The sequence below is a fragment of the Rousettus aegyptiacus genome, unplaced genomic scaffold (assembly GCF_014176215.1).
Source record: "Rousettus aegyptiacus isolate mRouAeg1 unplaced genomic scaffold, mRouAeg1.p scaffold_m13_p_12, whole genome shotgun sequence".
Lineage (NCBI taxonomy): Eukaryota > Metazoa > Chordata > Mammalia > Chiroptera > Pteropodidae > Rousettus > Rousettus aegyptiacus.
Window position 1 is genome coordinate 26,268,207 of NW_023416287.1, and position 20,919 is coordinate 26,289,125.

The window sequence follows — 20,919 nt, forward strand, 5'->3', positions numbered from 1 at the left end:
GGACTCTGATGGACTGGATCAAGACATCAAACGTCAGCACAACTCCAGATGTCACAAAAAGCTTTGCAGAGCGTTCACAAACCATGTTTTCCCAACCATCTGGGCTATGAGACAGACATAGCAGACAGAAGATGTCACATGAGCTGACCAGCGTTTTCACAAATCATCGGTGGTCAGAGGTTGAGGTGCCTTACTTTTCCATGTGTGTGTGCCACAAGGCACACCAGTGATCTGTTAAGAGAGCAATGACAGAAGAGGAAACTAATTAAAAAATGAAAAATACTGACTACATTAAATTTCTCAAGAAAATGTTAAGTTATAAACTGTTTTATGTATTTTGCTTTCTTTCCTTCGAAGAAAGTAAATTATAAATTGATATTTCTGAATACCTATGATGTGCTAGTTGCCTTACATAATTTATAAACCTCATTTAGTTTTCACAATATATTATGAAAAGATGAGGAAAATGAAAGTCCATAACCTTCCTAAGTTTACACAAGTAATAAAGTGAAAATATGAATATGTGAAAGTAGGTTGTAGTGACTTCAAAATGTCTAATATTCTCAATTGTATACTCATCCCTAAATAGGTTATAATCCAAGCCCTAACTAAAGATTCAAATTTCATCTCTTTGATAATTTGATGGATTTCTTTTCTTTTTAATCATAAAACAAGTCTCATTAGTAATTATTTCTAAGACTGCCTGCAGTCAGATAATTCAGTTTAACATGTAAATGGGGGTTCAGTATCCCCATCGTCTATCTTTGCCCAAGTGACAGATGCATAGTATTGGATTATTTGTTCTGGGGACCATTCATCATCCTCCTAGTCCCCTATTTGGAATTCTCTTTTTACCCTTTGCAGGGGTCATGGGACCAAGTGATCAAGCTGTTCCTCTGTTTTCAGAGGTAAAAGGAAAAAGGATGGTTTTATCATGCCAATTACACAGCTTCCTTCCCAATTTGTGAGGAGGTGGATATAGGCCATGCTTCCATAAATCCAGTACAGCTCACGTGGGGCCTGGGTTGGAAGCAATTCAGTAGCTTCCCACAGCCATCTATCTCCCACTAGAGTTCCCCCACATACATTGCAGGAAGTGACATTCAGGGAGCGAGTTATTCCTTCAGTCATTCTGAGAAAGAAGTTTTTGATTGATTGTGGCGATAGGGGTAGGGGTTCAGTTACTCCCTTGAAGAAGGACTTATAAACCTGATAGACTTGGGCTGAATGGGCTGGTACTCAACCACTAATATGAAGACAAATTTGAACATAAGGATTTAACCCCATCCCATCAATGCCAAGTGTTAGTAATTCTCCGGAACTCCAATGTGGGCTCATGGGTTTGGTTATGATTAACTCTAATGGATTGCACATATGTATGGTACAGTTTGATAAGGCTACCCCTTTTCTTAAATGTACCTCTTTCTTGGTGGTGTCCTTTTCCCAAGTAGCCCATAGGACACATGACCAATAGGCACAGTTTATTCCACTTGAGGAACTGTGGGGACATATATACTTTTATTCTGTTCTGTAGCTCTTTTCCCAGCTGAGATCCACAGGATCTCCCTTCCTTCCTTTGGCCTTGACTCATAAAGCATAAGCATCAAACTTTAGGATTATCTGATTAGGATTTTCTTCCACTCTAGTCTGGGCCAACATGGGTCCATCTATCCATCCTCCCCTGTGATCCATCAGAGCTACCCTTATTTCAAAAACCATTTCAGTGGGAGGGTTATTTGGGTTGGGGCGCATACTGAATATTGAGTCTGGTTATAGGTACAGGTCCCTGAGTTCCCTGACATTTATAGAAGCTAAGGAAAATTAAGATAGTGGAAATTCTCTTACCTCCTTTGGTGACATGGATACACAGCTCACGGTTCTTTGCCCCGATTTCCCTCCCTCCCCAATGTCCAATTATAAGGAGTCCCATGAAATTCCTCAGGCTTCGGCCATGAGTGGACCAGCCAGCTTCTGGTTTGTGGCTGGAGCAGGGCCTGCTGTCTTCCTACTTACAAGGGTTGGTGGAATCCGTCTGCACCACTTTCAGCCAATTGTGATGGTGGTCGATCCTCAAGCTTCTGCCATATATAGACTGGCCAGTTTCCAGGGGAAGCCAGAGCAGGGCCAGTGACCTCAGGTGGACTTCTGCTGCCTCTGGAATGTGACTCGAAGCAGCTGATCAGAAAAAGGCTGTGTAGTCCAAGTCTCCGGGCTTTCTGGAGGTGGATCCACCATGGGGTGACAATTGCAACTTTAATAGCAGTGGGAGTTGCTAATATAACAGTGTGAAGGCCCGTCCAACTCAGCTGGAGCGGCTCCTTTTTTTTAATCATTAACCCTTACTTCGTCTCCTGGCTGAAAAGGGTAGATCCAATTTCCCTAAAGGTAATTGGGTTTCTTGACAAAGCTTAGCTAAAGTGGTTTCGAGGGTCCAGTTCATGAGTTCACCTTTCCCTGAATTTTGTGGCCTGGCGACTGTATGGAGCTTCCATTTGAATCCTAGAGTTTTGGACAGGTTTAGACTATCTCAGACACAAAGGCAGCAGGTCCACTGTCTGATCCAACAGAGAGGTAGTCTGTGTTTTGGAACAATTTCCCTCAGTAAGGCCCTGGCTACTTCTTGTGCCCACTCAGTGCATGTAGGAAAGGCTTCAACCTATCCGGAGTAGGTGCAAATCAACACAGGTAAGTACTGGTGGCTCCTGCAGGGCTTGACCTCAGTAAAGTCCGGTTCTAGGTCTTTGAGTGGCAAGTTGCAATTGTTTGCACCCCTGGATTAGACCTTGGCCTCGAGCTTTCTCTGATGAATATGACAAAATCGGTCACAAGTACAATAAACAGGGCGGTGATGAGAAGGAAGATCCTATCCTTGTCAATTTCTCTCCACTTGTTTGCTCCCATCAGTATTTCTAGTTTATGATCCAAAAGAACTCTAAAATCGGCTACTCTTTGACAATACAACTATGATACAAATGCCGAGGCAGCCACCATGCGCATTCAAAACGTTTACGCTGATATCATGGCTTACTTCATTTCTCTGTGGTATAGAAATTAAGGGTAAAGTTCTAAGTAAAGGGGTTATCCAAACTTCACACTGTCTTCCTCTGGCAGTTGACAGCACGGGGATGCAGGCGGGCATAGCACTTGCGGCATATCATCTTGTTACAGTTGTACTTCTGATGTTTGATGAGAACAGTGTTATGCCTAAAGGACTTCCCACAGTCCTTGCACTCAAAGAATAGTGAATCTCTTTTGGGGGGCTCAGTAAGAAATGAGGTGTGAACAAAAGCAGACCCATAATTGTAGGGCTCGCTTTTCTTATGAATTATCTTGCAATCCCTAAGGTCTGATTGACTGAGGAAGGATTCTCCGCAGGTTTCACCTTTGTAGTGTTTCTCTTCGGCACAACTTCTCTGTAACTCGGTGAGGGCCAACTCTGGGTTGATGGCATTGTCACTGCCCTGGCCCTGCTCTGGTAAATTTTCTCCAGTATAAACTGTCATCTGGTCGTTAAGGACAGAGCCATGAATGAAATCTTGTCCACACATGTGACACTGAAGGAGCGCCCCTGGAGGAGGGTTCTTCTGTGGGGCATGAGGCCTCTGGGAGTTAATGACCGAGGGTTGCACAAAACGCTCATCATACCTCCTATAACCATAAACCTGATCTTTCTCATGGACTTTCTGATGCTCGAAGAGGAATGAGCCATGAACAAAACACTCCCCACATGCCGGGCACTCGTAGAGCTGCTCACCGGTATAATCTCTCTGATACCCACTCATGGAATGGGTGTGAATGACAGAGTGTGTGTACTCATGAGTGTCAGTGAGATACTCTTTGCCATGCACTTTTTGGTGGTCCTTAAGGTCTGCGCAATCCCTGAAGCCGAGCCCACAGTCCTTGCACCTATAGATCATGTCCTCAGGATCACCCTGTTTGTCCCGCTCCTCTAGCTCATCTTGCTCAGGCCGATCCAGGCCCATGCCCTGAATCACAGAGTCTCCAAGCTGCTTCCCCCCATAGAACTCCTCGCGGACATAGATCTTCTGATGCGCACTGAGGTCTTCAATAGTCGCAAAGCATTGCCCACACTCCTGACATTCTTGGCCCACTGGTTGTTGAGCATAACTTGTCTGAGGATCAGTGGAAGCTAAGCTGCGAATGATAGATCGTTCATAGTTTTTACTTACAGAGGTCTTAGCAGGTTTTGAGATCCCGTAACTATTGGAACTCCTGTTTCTATGTTTTCCATGTGGTAAGCCTCTCACAAGCCTTTCAACATAAGGGACGGGAATCATCCCAATTCGGCCATCCTTGTTCCGGGCCCTCCACCACTGTTCCTCAGGCTTCTCTATAATCACCAGGATCTCACCCTTTTTAAATGGCAGGTCATCAGAATCACTTCCAGGAAAATCATACAGAGTCTGTACATATTCTGATGGGCCTGGATACCTGGGTGCAGGCTCGATCAGGGTGGTGGTGTCCAGGTAGTGACCCTTGTAGAACTCCAGCAGAGCTGGCAAGTGGTCAAACTCCAGGTCCCCAATCTTAAAATGGCGGTTGGGCAGTGAGTTGATGAGGTAGTGGGAGACCCGCAGGTTCTCGGACACGGAAAGCACATAGTCCCCAGGTCGGGTAGAGGAGTCACGGACCAGGAACATGCCGTGGCGCTGGCCCTGGAGCCGAGTCTGTGCCTCCTGACGAGATACCAGCCCCGCGTACCAGGCAGAACAGTCTAAGGAGTTGAACCTGAACCTGGCAGAGGACATGGTGCCGGGCCAGGGCTCTGGGGCAGGTTGGGGCAGCAAAGGCACCGATGGTGGAGGGCTGTCTGGTAGGAAGATAGGTTCTTCCTCGGGGTCCCGTTGGTCAGTGTCACCTTGCGGACGGGCTGCTGTCTCACTGCTGGGGGCTTGGGGAGCCACTGGGGCTGGCCCTCCAGGTGAAAAAAGCCATCGCTCTCTCCTCCCTGAATGGGCTCCACCGATATGAGCAGGCTCTTCAGCTGGATGTCGGTGGTGGACAACAGCCCTTTGACAGACACGATGCAGGGCTGCGGTATGCTCTCTACCACCCACAGATTCTGCTTGTTTGACATTGGGCGCCCGCGGCCCATCTGCCCTGCCATGCCCTGGCCTCTCCCGTGCACGAGGACCTTCTTGGCCAGGTAAAGTCCCTGGACGTTCTTGATGCCTGGTGGGCCTGCTGAGTGTATGTGGGCCCCCACCGGCAGGAACTGCAGCTGCTGAAGGGCCCCCTTGGTGGATTGTTGTTGGCTCCTCCTTGTCATTTCCCCAAGTCAGTCGGGCCATAAGTACCTTACTCTGTCCCTGCCTATGCACACAGATCCGAATCCAAGGGGGCAGTGTAGTGGCGATGTGCAACCATGAGGCTATGTATGGAAACTGGTCTGGATGTCCAGGGGTCCTTGTCACTACCCAGTACACAGCTTCCACAGTGGGGAGGTTTAGGGTCCCTTCCGAGGGCCATCCAACCCCAAAGGTAGGCCATTCAAACTCACAAAGAATACGAAGCTTTCCCGGGGTCAGCTTAACCCCATAATCCTCTGAGAAACCTTTCTCAAAATTTTTCAGCATACAGTTTAAAACAGTTAGCTTAGAAGAATGTCCCCCCATTTTGCAGGGAGCTTCCTCTGAATATTGAGTGCAGAGGGCGGTGTTTGTATATTCTCTAAAGTCCCGGGAACCTGGTTAAGGCAGCACGAAACATTGAAATTAATTTTGATGAAATACAGAATCTCAGTTTTCTGCTCAGAAAACTTTTTCAAAACATTAGTGTCAGACCAATAGTCTAAGAAACATTAAACACAATTCTTAATTTTGCATCAGCTTGATTTCAACACAAATTTCCATCCTTGTTTCCAATTTTATCCTACACAAAACTTTACCTCAGGATTTTCCCTTCACAAATCTTCTTTCACACTTTCTTTATTCCCTCAGTTTGCCTCTTTTCACTCAATAACCAACTCTGAGACAAACATCTCCCCTTCAATTCCTTCAGAATGAGTGTCCAGACCTTATACCTTCTGTTACCAAGACACTTTCCTATTTTCCTTTCCACTACATATTTCAGAAATACCTCCCGTATCTCCCAAGACAGACAACTATCACATTACAAAGGGGATGGAGGATAGGGTCGGGGAAATTTGAAGGGGATGTCATTCACTTCCCCCCATCTATGGTCACTCCCTTCGCAGGGATTTCAGGTGCCTCTTAGCATTGGTGGGTCTGTATAAACCCCCAATCCAGACCACTGGAGAAGACTCCTCTCAGAGATCCAGTGGGGCCACCACAAGCCATATGAGGTTTGCCTACAGAACCACAGATTGGGGCTAACTCTTGCTTCGTAGTGAGGCCACATCTCAGTCACTCAGTATTCTCCCTCTTTCATACAACCTCCCACCATTCCTTAACGTGTCCACTAACTTATGAAGGGTGCTTGGTTGCCCTCAGGAGGGTGATGGAGCTCCACCTCTTACTTAGTGTTGAGCTAAGCTGATCCTAACCTACAACAATGACGCAAAGACAAACAAGGGTGGGTGCCTCCTCCAGAGGGGAGACCATTCACATACTCATCTGGCTGTGTCACCTTGCAGGGAGCTCAGGTGACGCTAAGCCACAGCGGACTCTGCTTTGTGACTGGTGATGGGGCACTGGTCCGATGCTATCCTGGACCATATGCCATTCACCATGGACCTGCAGAGTGAGCCCAAACGAACTCCGTGGCCTGAGTTCAAATCAACCAATTAGTTTGCATAAAATTCTTGTATATAAGGGTGCCCAGACGTGTAGCTACAAACTTGTACCTAATTGATCAAGTTGACGAAGAGGCTCATTCATTCACACAATCACACATCAAGTAAAACATTTCTCCTCCCCACCGGTATACCCTTCGGCTAGTGGGTGCCTGCCCCAACCTGATGCCTCCCCATTGAGAAAGCTCTTATTCACACATCAGGCTAAGCAGTGTCTTCCCCTGGAACCTGGAATACTCATTAGGTTCTCTAGTGGAAGGTCTCTGGCCTAACCTGACATCTCCCCTACTGAAGAGACCCAGTCTCCTCCGCTCCCTCTTTTGGAGACTCCCTGAACCTGAAATACTTGTCAGATTCCCTAACCACTGTCTTCGCTCTGAAGACCAGGAAGGAATTGGCTTCCTCTTCCGCCCAACAGGCAGGACCTGAATGGGGGCTGCCCTGGGACCCTACTTTTTGCTCTCCTTACCTTGGTACCTTTTCCTCTTGCGGCGGTTCCTGGTGAGTTGGCCCTTCCCTCCTATGAGCCCAGTTGGTGACTCAGCCTCACTGGGAGTCAGGGCACCGATCTGAAAGAGAACCAAGAATACTGGTCGGGTGGTGCGCCTCCTCAGTCGTCTTGGTTCCCCTCCGCTTTGGCCAGGCCAAGCCACCGGTCCAGCGGCTCAAGGGGCTGGCATGGTTGTAATCTCACTGAGGCCTCTAAAAATGTTGTGGAAAAATCCCAAAACTAGTCCAGCAAAGAACCAAGAAGTAACTCTGAGAGAAGGAGAAATCAGGTTTATTACACCTGGTCCCAGAGGAGCTAACTCTCTGAAGATGTGGGCCCCCAGCTCAGTGGCAACATTCCTTATATACAAGGATTTTATGCAAGCTGATTGGTTGATTAGAATTCAGACTGTTACAAAGCAGAGGTTTGTCACATAACATTGGTAGAAAGGTGGGAGTTGCCATGGGTTACCAGTAGCTACAAATTGTTGCAGGAAGCAGGGAACTGCCAGAGTACAAAGTGTTACAAGAGGTGGGAGTTTCTAAGGGTACAGACAATTACATTTATAGGTAAGCAGAACAAAGTGCAAGTGAGTTCTTGCATGAGCTCCTGCATGCAGCAAGTATATTTACAAAAGCAGAACAAAGAGCTGATTAGCCTTTTGATGTAAATTCCTCAAATCTCCTCTTCAAAAGGAAGGAAGGAAAGAAAGAAGGGAAGGAGGGAGGGAGGGAGAGAGAGAGAGGAGAAAGGAAGAAAGAAAAGGAGAAAGAGAGGAAGAAGGAGGAAAAGAAGAGAGAAGAATTGTGACATGACAAACTTTTATAAAGGTTATAACAGGAAGTCTGGAAAAGAAGAGTGTTAAATATTACAAAAATTATCTCAATTATTCACCCCTCTTTGTAACTACACCCTTTGACAAGTAAACTTGCTGACCCTCTACCTGGGGATGGGGTAACCTTCTCTGTCTTTGACTTTGGCTCAGTCATGTGACTCACTTAGGCCAATGGGGTGATACAAACAGAAACTTTATATGGGCTTACTAATTGGGGCTTGCTTTATTATGCCTTGGCCACTGCCATGAGAAAATGCCTTTATGTAGCTTGTTGGAGGATAAAAGCATGTGAAGCTGAGCCAGTGGCTCCAGCTGCCACAGTCACCCCAGCCAAAGCAGTCTAGATCAGCCGACAACCAGGCAACTCCAGACCTAAAAGTCCAGCACAGTTCAGCAGAGATATCCAGCCAACCCCAGATGACTCTGGACATGTGAGCAATAAACTCAAATTTTCACATGACAATGAAGTTCTGTGGTTGTTCCTGTAGTGCAATGATCTCGTCCCTTTGTACCTTTCCTTCATTTTGTCCCTTATGCTTTATCACTGAGTGCCTATTTTTTCCTAAGAGAAATGAGCACCTTAGAAGGCAGGCATTTTGGTTTTCTCCACTTTGCGTCTCCTGAGGTGCCTAGCATAGCTTCTGCAAGTGGAAGACAACTAAATAAGACCTTTTTAAAAACAGAAAGAAGAATTGGAGGCAAAACCTAAGGATAGTTATAAAACAATCTCTTATCTGTATTCCAAAGTCCCAAAAGTTTGAAAACTCATTCATGACAAAAGCTGACCTGAAATGACATGACCCTTTTTATAATATTTATCCCACTTAGTTTCAATGCAGCAATATTAATCTTTGAATATGTTTGAGTATTTACTAATATGATGTGCAAATCATATTTATAAAACACAAAAAAATTCTGAAATATGTCTGAGCCCAAGAGTTTCAGATACAAGTTTGTAAATTATATTTTAATAATCCAGTCAGAAAATGGAAAGTAACTAGAGACTGAACTGAAAACATATCAGTGGGAATAAAGAAGATAATAGAGAAAGACTGCTGGGGTGGAACAGAGAAGTCTTAGTCATTAAATGTACACTGAGCCATGAGAAAAGTAAGAATAAAAATAGAAGACATAATTAGATCCACTTCAGTAAAAATAGTGCAAGTGAGGTAGCAAGAAATATGGAAGCACAATTGCATGCCCTATCTATGAAGAACCAAGGAAAATTTTCATTCTGGCTTTATGGCCAGATAGCTGAACTTCTCTTGTTTAAGTTGTTTCCTTTTCATCTCACAAACATTTCTTCAAAGGAAAACTTAAACTGGTGGTTTTCCAAGTTAACAGGGCTTCATAATTATCAGAAAAACTAATTTATTATGCAGATTCTTGGTCCTTGTCATAAAAATTCTGAATTTGTAGGTGTGGAATGGAAGCGAGGTATCAATCCTTTTAATGAACTTTCTAGTGATTCTGATGTAGATGGTCTTTGAGTCACATTTTGAGAAACAATGACCTAAAACTAAATCAAGGACTTTTGAATATGCATTGATACGATAAATTTTTAATAGGCTTCATATTATCTGATGATTTTTCACATCCTCTGATTTTATTATTCATTGTGTTTTTGTTTTTGTTTTTTCCTACCCAGAAGCTTCTTTTCTTTTGGGAATAACATCCCCTAGAAAATACTTTCTCCATCTTTTTCAGTTATGGAGTTCTAGAGCCTTCAATCTTAATTCACTGCCTCAATGCAGAGTTGATTAATCTGAAGTTGAACCTGTGACATCAAGTGGTCCAATAAAGAGTCCTTAATTGGGAATTTTCTATCTGGACTCTAAGAGATGAAGAAAAGTCTTTCCTTGGTTGCTGAGCTTTAACATATGCCTTGAGAGGCTATCCAAGGCCTTATCTGCCATGTAGGCAGTTCATAGTAAGAGAAATGAAAGTTAAGATGCAGTGAGAAAAGCAGGGACAAAAGTTTGAGAAAGTATTCTGGTACAATCTGAGTTCCTCGACCAATATTTGCCAATATTTTTCCATGGCCTAAATGGTTTAGTTGGGGTTCTGTCACTTGTAACTCAACTTGTTTTACTTCTTAATCCATATATTTATGTTTTCCTTATTTTTACAAAAAATTCCAAATCAACAACTATATATGTTATTACATGTTTCCAATTTTTCTATTTCTGAATGTACCTTGATGTCTAGGACCTACCTGAATAAAAGATGGCAGAAGCTAATCAACACTGCTCTGTTCAATCATATAAACACCTAAGATTATTTTGCTGGTGTGAAGAATACTAAAAAATATTATCGTGCAATGAAAAATCTTAATTACAAATTTTTTCATGGATCAATAATTTATGTACAATATCTACATGAGGAAAATTGCATAAGTCTGATGAAAGAAATCAAAGAGGAACTAAACAAACAGAGAGATATTTCATGTTCATGGATAGAAGGAGTCAATTTGTCAAGATGTCAGTTCTTCACAATTTGATATACAGTCAATACAATCCCAACCAAACCTCAAGTTATTTTGTGAATATCAACAAACTAAATCTATAATTTATATAGAGAGGCAAAAGACCCAGAATAATTAACATAATATAAAAGGATTACTATAAAGCTACAGCAATCAAGACAGAGTGGTACTGGCAAAAGAATACAGAAATACATTAAAGGAACAGAACAAAGAGCCCAGAAATAGATCCACATAAATAGGGTCAACTAAATCACTGACAAAGGAATAGACAGCACAATGAAAAACTGATAGCCTTTTCAACAAATGGTGACAGAACTACAAGACATGCATGTTCACAAAGAAAACTAATGAACTTTAGACACTAACTCTACCCGTTCAAAAAAATAATTCAAAGTGGATCACAGACTTTAATATAAAATGCAAAACTATAAATCTCCTGGAAGAAAACACAGGAGAAAGCCCAGATGTCCTTGACTATAGCAATTACTTTTCAGCTACAGCACCAATGGCGTAACTCATAAAAAGAAAAAAATGATGAGTGAGACTTCATTAAAATTAAAAGTTTCAACTATGTAAAGACACTGTCAAGACAGTGAGAAGACAACCCACAGACTGAGGGAAAGTATTTGCAAAACATACATCTAATAAAGGATTGTTACCTAAAATGTACAAAGAACTCTTAAAACTCGAGAGTAAAAAAAAACTACCTACCTTATTTTTTAAATAGGCAAAAGACCTATTAGAATAGCCAAAATCCAAAGCACTGACAAAACCAAATGCTGGGGAGGGTGTGGCCATTTTATTCCTAAGCAGGTATTTCCAAACTAACATTTAGACTGAAGTCAAATAAACCCTGAACACTTTACTAATGTTTATTGTGTTGTCTATCATTAAGGCCAATTATCAGAGACAACTAAGATATAGGAGCCATTCTCATATCTAAGTCAGGACAAACCTGTATGTTGACTGCCATATCCCAAACAGTTATATTAGAACCCAGGATTGATGTTTGATGGAAATATGCTGAACAGGTGAGATCTTGTCGGGATATCAAAACAGACACAAGATTTAATGGTTCCGATTATGAAATCCAACTTGCATTCATTACATTTCAGTGACAGACAATCCTTATTTCCAGCCTTCTCGAGTCATCCTTTGGTAAGTGATGTGGGACAATGCATTTCCTCAGCTGCATAGGTCAAGCTTAATTAAGCAGAAATAATTTTATTAAATAGTACCAGTCCCCCAACACTTGGTTTCACAGTTGTCTGGTGACATGACACGCACATGGCACCTTGGTTTAATTTGTTCTCTGAGACAAGAGTGCATCATTTTGATCCTGAATGAATGACTTTCATTCCAGATATAAAGGCTACCACCATCTTTTAGGATGGAATATAAAGTAATTATATTTTACATATTTTTGCTGTTTCTGAAATCTCTTTTCTCAGGTAAGTTGGCACGGTTTGTTGGGGTTTCATCAATCATCAGTCATCAGGACTCTGCATGAATGTGACTGGGCTGCTTGTAAAGTAACCTGATTAAAGAATCACTCCATCAGGTCTAGGTTCTCTATCTTCCTTTTAAGTAGCATATGCCATCACCTGGCATTTCAGATTATAAGTGTTATGTGACTCCTGGTGCTGAAAAAAGGTTTGGAAGCAACTGTGTAGATGCTGTTAGTCATGTGTTTCTATGGTTATTTATAAATATTATGACCATTCTTAGTCAATATAGGATGATTACAAATTATTCTTTTTAATTGTGAGGAGCTGTTTTCTTCCAAAGGTCATTTAGAAGGGCTTTCATATTTATTTGACTCTGATGAATGTAACTTACCAGACAGAAGATATGAACTGGGCCAAAGTTTTGGTAATTAGGTTGAGATTCAGACTCCAAGTTACTGTGAAGAATGAGAAAAGAATGAATAAGTACAGAAAAAAATCCTTGGTTGACCATGTTTTTGAGGAAGTACTTATTTACAAGCATGGGAAAATATCTCTTACGAGAAAATCGCCTATGCCTTGTAGATCAATAGAAAGCCTGTTGAGTTTTCTAGGTCTGACATTACACAAGATAAAATTAAAAAGTTTCTTATGTCCTAACAGACTACATCACTGGTAAAAACCAATTACTCAATGAAGAGTAATATTGAGTAAGATATAAACATTGAATGGTAAAGAATCTAAGCAATGTGTGTGGAGAAATACAGTTGATGCTTTATGTAGAACATGCAAAGTTAGCTCTGAACCACTGGCCAAGCTCAAATTAGATCAAGGTTCTTATAACACATCTTGGAGCTAACGATGCTAACTGAATGGCAAAGTCAGTATCAGAATAAAAGCCTTAGAAGCCAGCCTTGTTTGTATCATAAATATAGAGCAGAAAAACATAATTCAGTCAAAATTGAATCGTAGTGAATAGACTCTCGTATCTATTACCCACATTTTTGTAAATATCCCTCTTGTTGTTAAATACAACAGGTAAAACCACAGTAAGTACTAACAACTTTAATAAGCTGCTCTTATAAACAACCGCATAATGATACAACTTTTTAAGATCACAATTGTTGCTTTGCATATCAAGTTTTAATTCATCTCTTAGTTGTTTGGTGAATGGTTTAACATGTTTTCCAATAGGCTTGACAGGATTTCTTTCCTCCTTTCTTTCTTTCCTTTTCTTCCTTCCTTCTTCCTTCCCTCCCTCACTTCCTCTCTTTTCTTCTTTTCCTTCCTTTTTTGCTTTTGTTTGTTTGTTTGTTTTTGTCTATTAGGTTCTCTGCCCCAGACAACAAAACGGACATAAAACACAATAAAAGAGTAATTCTGAATTCTCCTCTTTCACCAGTTAGCCCCTTTTCTAAGCCTATCTACCTACCTACCTATCTCAATTTTGCTGCTGAAGAAACTAAGGCTCAAAAAAAAGTTCCAATTCCTCCAATTTGAATTTGAAAGAGCTAGCATTTTAATCCAGGTTTTAACATGAAATGTAACCATGTTTTTCTATCATAACAGGTGTTAAGGGTAAAATTATTATTGGAGGTACACGAATAATTGTTATACTTAATTTTTAATATATTTTTAAATTTTTAAATTTAAGTTCTTATTATGACCATTGAACCTGTTTTTCATATATGGCAGTGTAACCAAGAGTGAATCAACTTAAAGATGCCTGTCAGTGATTGTACAGGTGACAGGTATATACAGTAATTAGGGGAAGTTCACAAGTACGAGAAGATTTGGAACATAATGCTATACCTTAGTGCCTCCTATTTATGGGTTGAGAAGAAATAAATCTGTTTTCGGAAATCAGAGTTGAAAGAAACCTGGGGAAAAAATGTTTCCAAATCCCTTCTCTCCCTTTGTATGACACTATAAATGAGAAAAAAATAAAAAATAAAAAAATAAAGGTATTCTGAAGGAAACTTCTGATATGCTGGAGTGGGAAAGCACTGAGTAGGTGTGAATTTTTCTGATCATTAGCAAAGTGAAATTCATTACAGAAAAAGAAATATAGTAGAGAGAACTCAGGGACAATAGAAGAAAAAACCTATACAGTTCGGTAAAGGTCCACCAAGCTGCCCTGACTCCTCTTTGTATCCCGCACAAATTCTTCCTTCTCATGTTGAGCTCTTCTCTTTAGCGAAGGGGGAAAGTAGCTTTCTTTCAACAAGATTAATTTTTATGTCATATCACATCCACAGGTTATTGACACTTTGCCCAGTTTTACTTCAGGGTGTTAATGCATTTGGGCTGATGCAATCTGGGATAGATGGATGGATGGATGGATAGATGGATGGACAGATAGATAGATAGATAGATAGGCAGGCAAACAGAAACATATAAGTAAGCAAGTAAGAAAGAAAATTGAGGGTCGGATAGTCACTGGCAGCTGAAGTTACATCAACACTTCCAGGAAAACCTGAATTTAGAATTGTGCTCCTGATTCTATGTAGTGGCTAGCAAGCAGGGTTCATATCTGACACAGGTTTCAGGGGCAGAATGGTAGACCAAGAAATTCTCCGAGAAGATGCCAGTGAAAGATTAGCTGTCACCTCTGATCTGGAGCCCATTCCAATCAGCAGGTAATATACAGGCAGAGATCTGATAACAGATAATGACACTTTTACTTCAGCTAAACTCTCGAAAGGTTATGTAGCCAATTGAGAATAATTTTCAAAGTAGACACTTCAAAGACATTACTCCACACCCTGTGATCCTGCCATGGTCAAAAATATGTTTGGATCTCTCACTGGTGGAGGCCCAAGTCCACTTATCTATCCACGTATCTGACAAAGATTTATCAAGTGCCTGTTATATGCCAGCACTGTGTAGGGGCTGTGGATACCACAAAAAGGCAAAGGTCATGTCTCCTGAGAGCTCAGATACACGTGGGTGAGACAGGTTATTGGCAATTAAATAATTCAATAAACAGTAACTGATGATAATGCTGCAAGGAAAATTAACAGGGTGTCATGATACAGAATGAGAGAAAGGTCCAGTTTTCAACAGAGTGGTCATGGTAAGGTTCTTTTGATGAAGAGAAATTTAAGCTAAGAGATTGAGAGTAGAGGCAAACTACAATTAGATCTGATCCATGGAGGAAAAAAAATATTCCAGGTAGAGGAAAAGTAGAGAAAACCCTTATGGTGTAAATAAGAAGGTGGTTTTGAGATTTAAAAAGAAGTTAGATCTGGATAATTCAAAGGAGAGAACAGTAGCTGGAGATGCAGAGAATGAACCAGATCATGCAGGCACGAATAGGAGCAGAGTTTTTATTCTAAGAACAATGAATTTAAGCATAGAAGCAACATGAGTTTTTAAAAGATCTCTCTGGCTGTAATGTGAATGAAAATTGTACAGGCAAGAGTGGAACTGAAGAAACCAACCTGCGGGCTATTGCAAAAGCCATCATGATAGTGATTTCAACAGAGTAAGAGTTCTCAAGATTGAGAAAAATAAATGGAGGTGAGGTAGATTCTGGAGAGGGAATTGGCAGGACTTGCTGATGAATTGGATGTAGGGGATGAAAGAATGGGAGGAGTTAAAAATGACTCTCAGGCTTCTGGCTTTGGTAACTGGGTCGATGGTGGTGCCATCGACAGATGCAAAAGGCTGGTGTGAGCCAGGCTTGAGGGGAAAATTAAGGACTCTGTTTTGGCCACATTAAGCTGGAGATGCCTATGAGACATCTGAGTAGATATGACGAATGGGTAACTGGATGTTTGAGTCTCAGGCTCATAAGAAACACATATCCTGAAGATAGGAAGTAGAACACTCTCACCTAGAGATGAATTTAAGCTCTGAGACAGAATGCACATACATCTTTCCCAAACTATCTCTATGCACAGTGCTTTCCATTTGCCCTCAGATTCTAAAAATTTGGATCACTGACCTCTCAATTCTGGGTGATCCCCCATCCACTTTACCTTCTGGATTCTTCTCCTCTACAAAACTGTGTTTTATAAAAATTTTTACTTGTCCCTTCGAGCTGACCAGAAAACAGACACAGGCCCTTCCCATTTAGATGTTTTTAATATCAATGGGGGGAAAAACTTCAAACAATAAAAACACTAAGGGTGGTTTTCAGTGGAAACTGAAGATTATTTTTCTTACTGTAACTGGACTACTCCTAGGACTAATTCGTTTCTTGGCGCTTAGAGAGAAGGTTACATTTATCTTTCATCCATAGCTCTATAATTCCTATGAGTGTTCTAAGAGTCTCTTAATGACAGAAGTCAAACTGACTCAAAATTCCAGACACTGAGATCTAGAGAAGTCCTCAAAGATTAGTACAACCTATACACATTATATTTGAGAAAACAAAAATCTATAAAGTTTGAGTAACCAAAATGGTGATTCTAATATATTTCATATTATTTATATCCTCTAATTTATATAGTATACAAATAAATATTAATAAATGTATAGTTGACCCTTGAACAATTCAGGGGTTAGGAGCACTGTACAGTCAAAAATCCACATATAACCTTTGACACCCCAGAAACTTAAATATTAATAACCTCCTGTCGACCAGCAGCATTACTGGTAACAGCTGATTAACACATATTTTGTAGGGTATATGTATTATACATTATATTCTTCCATTAAAATAAACTAGAGAAAAGGAAATTTTATTAAGAAAATCAGTAGAAAAAAAAATACAGTCTATGGCCATGCTACCCTGAACAAGCCCAATCCCATCTGCTCTCGGAAGCTAAGCAGGGTGGACCTGGTTAGTACTTGGACAAGAGACCACCTAGGAAGACCCGGCACTGTAGGCATAAAAAATTTTAAAAAATAAGGGATTGTAAGATGACAAGGTCCTTGCAATCTGTGAAGTCAACCAAGGGTTGCCTCACCTAAAATAAAAAAGAGAGAGATAAAGAAAACAAAATAAAAATACATTTACAGTACTATATTTATTTATTGAATAAAGTCCACATACAAACAGCAAGTGGCTGATATACACTGGGTCCTCAACATGTTAGATGAATGAGATTACACAACCACAAGAAAAGTTGCCCAAAAGTTGCTGGGCACTGGACACATAATAATGTTATTTTCTTTTAACAATGCTGCTTTCCAAAAAATCCAATGTCAGTCCTAATTTTGTAATTATGAAGCTCAAAAACACTGATACCCCCCCATATCTCTTTAATTCATTATTCAATTCATTTAACCAAGATTTATTGACTGTGTTAAATGTCAAATGCTATTCTACGAATACAATGATGGGCAAAATAAAGATATCATGTCTGCCCTCATGAAGCTTCCTGGGGCACGGGTGAACAGTAAATCATATAAATGTGAAATTACTTCAGCACTACATATTTCACAGGAGAGAAGCTGTTGGAGCTTATAATATGGGAATATGACCTCATAAAAGAAATCAAAAGGATGAAAGGTATTTGTTTAACAAGTCAAAGAGAGAGGAAAAAGCATTTTAACAGAGGCAGTGGCATGTGCTCTGTGACAAGAAGCACAATGCATGTGAGGGACTGAAAGGTCCATATGGTCAAATCAGAAAAAGTGAAGAGAACATTGTATGAGTTAAGCTGGAGATATAGGTAGTAGCCAATCCATATAAAGCTACAGGGGTAACTCTAAGGGTTCCAAGGGCAAAGAGACCTATAAAGAAGTTTTAAGCTAGGAAACAATGTTATCAGATTTGCATCTGTACAATGTTACTATGACAGATGTTTGGAGAATACAGGGGCAAAGAGTAGCAGCAGAGATAACGGAATACTCCTGCCAGCAAAATATGAAGATGGCTTGGATAAAAGACACTGGAGATAGAAAATAATTTAATATACTATTGGAAAGTAAACTGAACGGTATTTTTTTTGACGGTTTGGGTAAAAGGGGGGGGGACATAATGTCATTTACAGGATTTTACATTAATTTCCTACCCCAAAACATCCATTGACTCACTTCCATCTTAACAATATAACCCTAAATTTATTTGGTGTGCCAAGAGTCCCAGATAAGATATATATCTATCTGTATCACTTTCAGCTATACATTGTTATTGTATATCCCACTAATAAAATATAAGTAGAAGTGTTGAGGCCTTCTGAGATGTTTCCTTAAAAGAAAGATGTCATGGCTTTATTCTTCTCTACTTAAACCTTTGTGTCTGGAACTCAGAAGTGAAATTATAATTTTAGCAGTCAATTTGGACCATGAAGACAATGGCCAAACTTTTAAGAAGGCAGACACTCACATGCTAGGCATGCCTGCATGCCTCCAGACTTCTTTTTCATGAGAAAAAAAAACCTTTTTATGTCTACCCATAGTCAAAAGAATCTGATTCGATACACAGGGAAATTCACTAGGTAAACAGGAGTGTCATTAAGTAGGAGGGGGATGGGTAAAGGAAGTACCCATGATGGGGAAAACACCACCAGCTGCTTTGTGATAAGTTTGAGATGCCTGAGCGATAACCTGAGTGGGCAGTTAGATATACAACTCTAGAATTTCAAACATGTCTGGATTAGGTATATTTACAATTCCTCAGCATACTGAAGACATCTACAATCATAAATAAATAAATAAATAAATAAATAAATGAAGGTATATAAATAAATAAAGTGGATCTGCAAATTCAGTGCATACTTAACAACATTTCAGTTTGGTGTTTGTTTTTTTTTTTTTTAAGAAATTTAAAAACAGAACCTAAAATTCATATGAAAATGCAAGAAGCACAACGTGGACAAAAGAATTTTCAAAAAAGAAAAACGTGTAAAATTACATATTAATCAATAAAATAGTATTTACAATCCAAAAGTAAACTTTTATATTTGTGGTCAATTGATTTTTGATGGGATACTGAAAACATACAACGGGGAAAGAAGTCTTTTTAAAAATGGTGCTGAGACAACAGCACAGCCACATGAAACATAATGAAATGGATGCCTACCTCACGTCAGGCACAGCGGAAGTCCCAGCCTGTGGCCCGGTCTATTCCTACACTTTACACCGACTGAACCCAGGAACAAAGACCTGCAGCCGAAACGCTGAGTCATACCGCAAGTACATGCGCAGTTTGCTCCAGCGCAGCTGCCCTCAAGCTTCAGGCCCTCTGGGCATGTTGGATAGGGCCTGCCCTCACCACCGAGCCATCATTCCTTGCCCAGAGGTTCCCCAAACTGGGCCAGTGATATGAATGCTTGAATGGTGGTTAGTCAGACCTCGTAAGGCTCTACTCTCCTTATAGAACTTTGAGTTTATCTGGCTATCATGGTTTCTGAGTGTCTTTCATCCCAGGTATCCCTCCCTGCTCATGCCCCGAACGGCTTCCGAAATACCCCGCGATCTGGCATGAAAAGAATTAGCAATTCTGTTCTGGGGGCAGGGTGGACCCTGGCAGCAGGATGTGTTCCCCAGAAGTCCCCAACTGAGGCCAGGCCTATACTTACACGACCCGGTACAGAGATTCTAGATTCTGAGATGGGGCGGCAGACGCATGCGCAGTTCTTCCACCACGCACCTGCTTTTGAGCGTTCAGGAACTCTGAGCTTGTGTCTGGCAGGCCATCTTTTTGGAGTCAGCAGTTCTCACGCACAGAACTCCTGATGTGGAATGGGCTGACTCTTTTGAGACAGACCTCTTTGGCCCTGTGTAGGGAAGACACACACAGCCTATATGTAGTCAGCTCTCCCAGGTGTCTCTCATCAGTGCACAGCCGCAGCACTGCGCAGGATGGCAGAGCTAAGGAGATCTCGTGAGATCTGGCTTTGAGGAACAGGAATCTCTGATTTAGAGAGGGCTGGAATATGGCAGCGCACTGTGTGCCTCAGAAATCCCTGGCTGTGGCTCTGGCTATCCCTACAAGACGGAACCCAGGGACCTATTCCAGGGAACTTCGTTGCTGAGTCACGGGCCAAGCGCATGCGCAGTTCGCTCCCACACACCTGCCCTCAGGCATCAGGTCATTCAGACTTGTAGAATAGGGTCTATTCTTCCCCATCAAGCTATTATCCTGGGGCCCCCAATTGAGCCAATGATGAGTTTTGCACACATAATGAAGATTAAATTGTATTTCATCAATGAAAATCATTAAGTGGTAAGGGACTTGTACCCGGATTATAGAAAAACTATAAAAACTCAGTAAAAAGAAAAAAAGAAAATATACGAACGGGACTTTAAGGAAAACATACAAATGGCCAAAAGACATATGAAAATATCATTACTTGTTATTAAAATGCACATCAAAACTCAATGAGATAGCACTTCACAGACACAAGAATTGCTACAACCAAAGGGACTTACCGTAATAACTGTTGGCAAAAAGGTGAAGAAATTGGAACACTCATACATTGCTAGACTGTAAATGATGCAGCCGATGTTATCTGAATATAATCTGACAGTTTCTCAAAAGATTAAACATAAAGTTACCATAGAATCTAGCATTCTCATTCCTAGGAATATACCCAAGAGAAAATGAAAACATATGTTCACAAAAAAAATTCATAAAAGCATATTTATGAATAAGTTTTGCTATGAATCATAGCAAATACGATTCATAATAGCTGAAAGGAGAAACAACCCAAATGTCTTTCAATTGATGAACAGATTAATAAAATCTGTTATAGCCATACAAAAGCATATTATTTAGTAATAAAAAGTAATGGAGTACTGATATATCTATACATGGATGAATATTGAAAACATGCAAAGTGAAAGAAGCCACGCACAAAAGAATGCAAAGAACATATATGATTCCACTAATATGAAAAGTCTTGAATGGGCAAATTATAGAAACATGACGTAGATTAGTGTTTGCCTACCATTGGGAATCGTAGGCATGGGGAAGAATGAGTAGGGTCTGTT

The 20,919-nt window shown here is 40.9% G+C and overlaps 1 protein-coding gene across 3 annotated transcripts; it reads right to left on the reverse strand.

Moving 5' to 3' along the window:
• Positions 1-1,935: 1,935 nt before the first annotated feature.
• On the reverse strand, positions 1,936-20,396 carry LOC107509501. 3 transcript variants are annotated; one of them, XM_016142455.2, is made up of 5 exons: positions 20,359-20,396; positions 19,577-19,703; positions 12,425-12,488; positions 7,245-7,344; positions 1,936-5,707 (listed from the first exon to the last, which is right to left on the reverse strand). In XM_016142455.2, exon 5 carries the CDS (start codon positions 5,634-5,636, stop codon positions 3,090-3,092), a length of 2,547 nt encoding a protein of 848 aa, XP_015997941.2. In that variant the 5' UTR covers positions 5,637-5,707; positions 7,245-7,344; positions 12,425-12,488; positions 19,577-19,703; positions 20,359-20,396; the 3' UTR covers positions 1,936-3,089. The 3 variants fall into 3 exon arrangements, with proteins under 3 accessions (XP_015997941.2, XP_015998767.2, XP_015999535.2); XM_016143281.2 differs by lacking the exon at positions 20,359-20,396 and having other exon boundaries at positions 19,506-20,210; XM_016144049.2 differs by lacking the exons at positions 19,577-19,703; positions 20,359-20,396 and adding an exon at positions 19,007-19,182.
• Positions 20,397-20,919: the final 523 nt, after the last annotated feature.

Excerpts from the sequence above, each read along its gene's own strand:
- LOC107509501 (XM_016142455.2), bottom strand. The coding sequence starts at position 5,636 with ATGGGGGGACATTCTTCTAAGCTAACTGTTTTAAACTGTATGCTGAAA.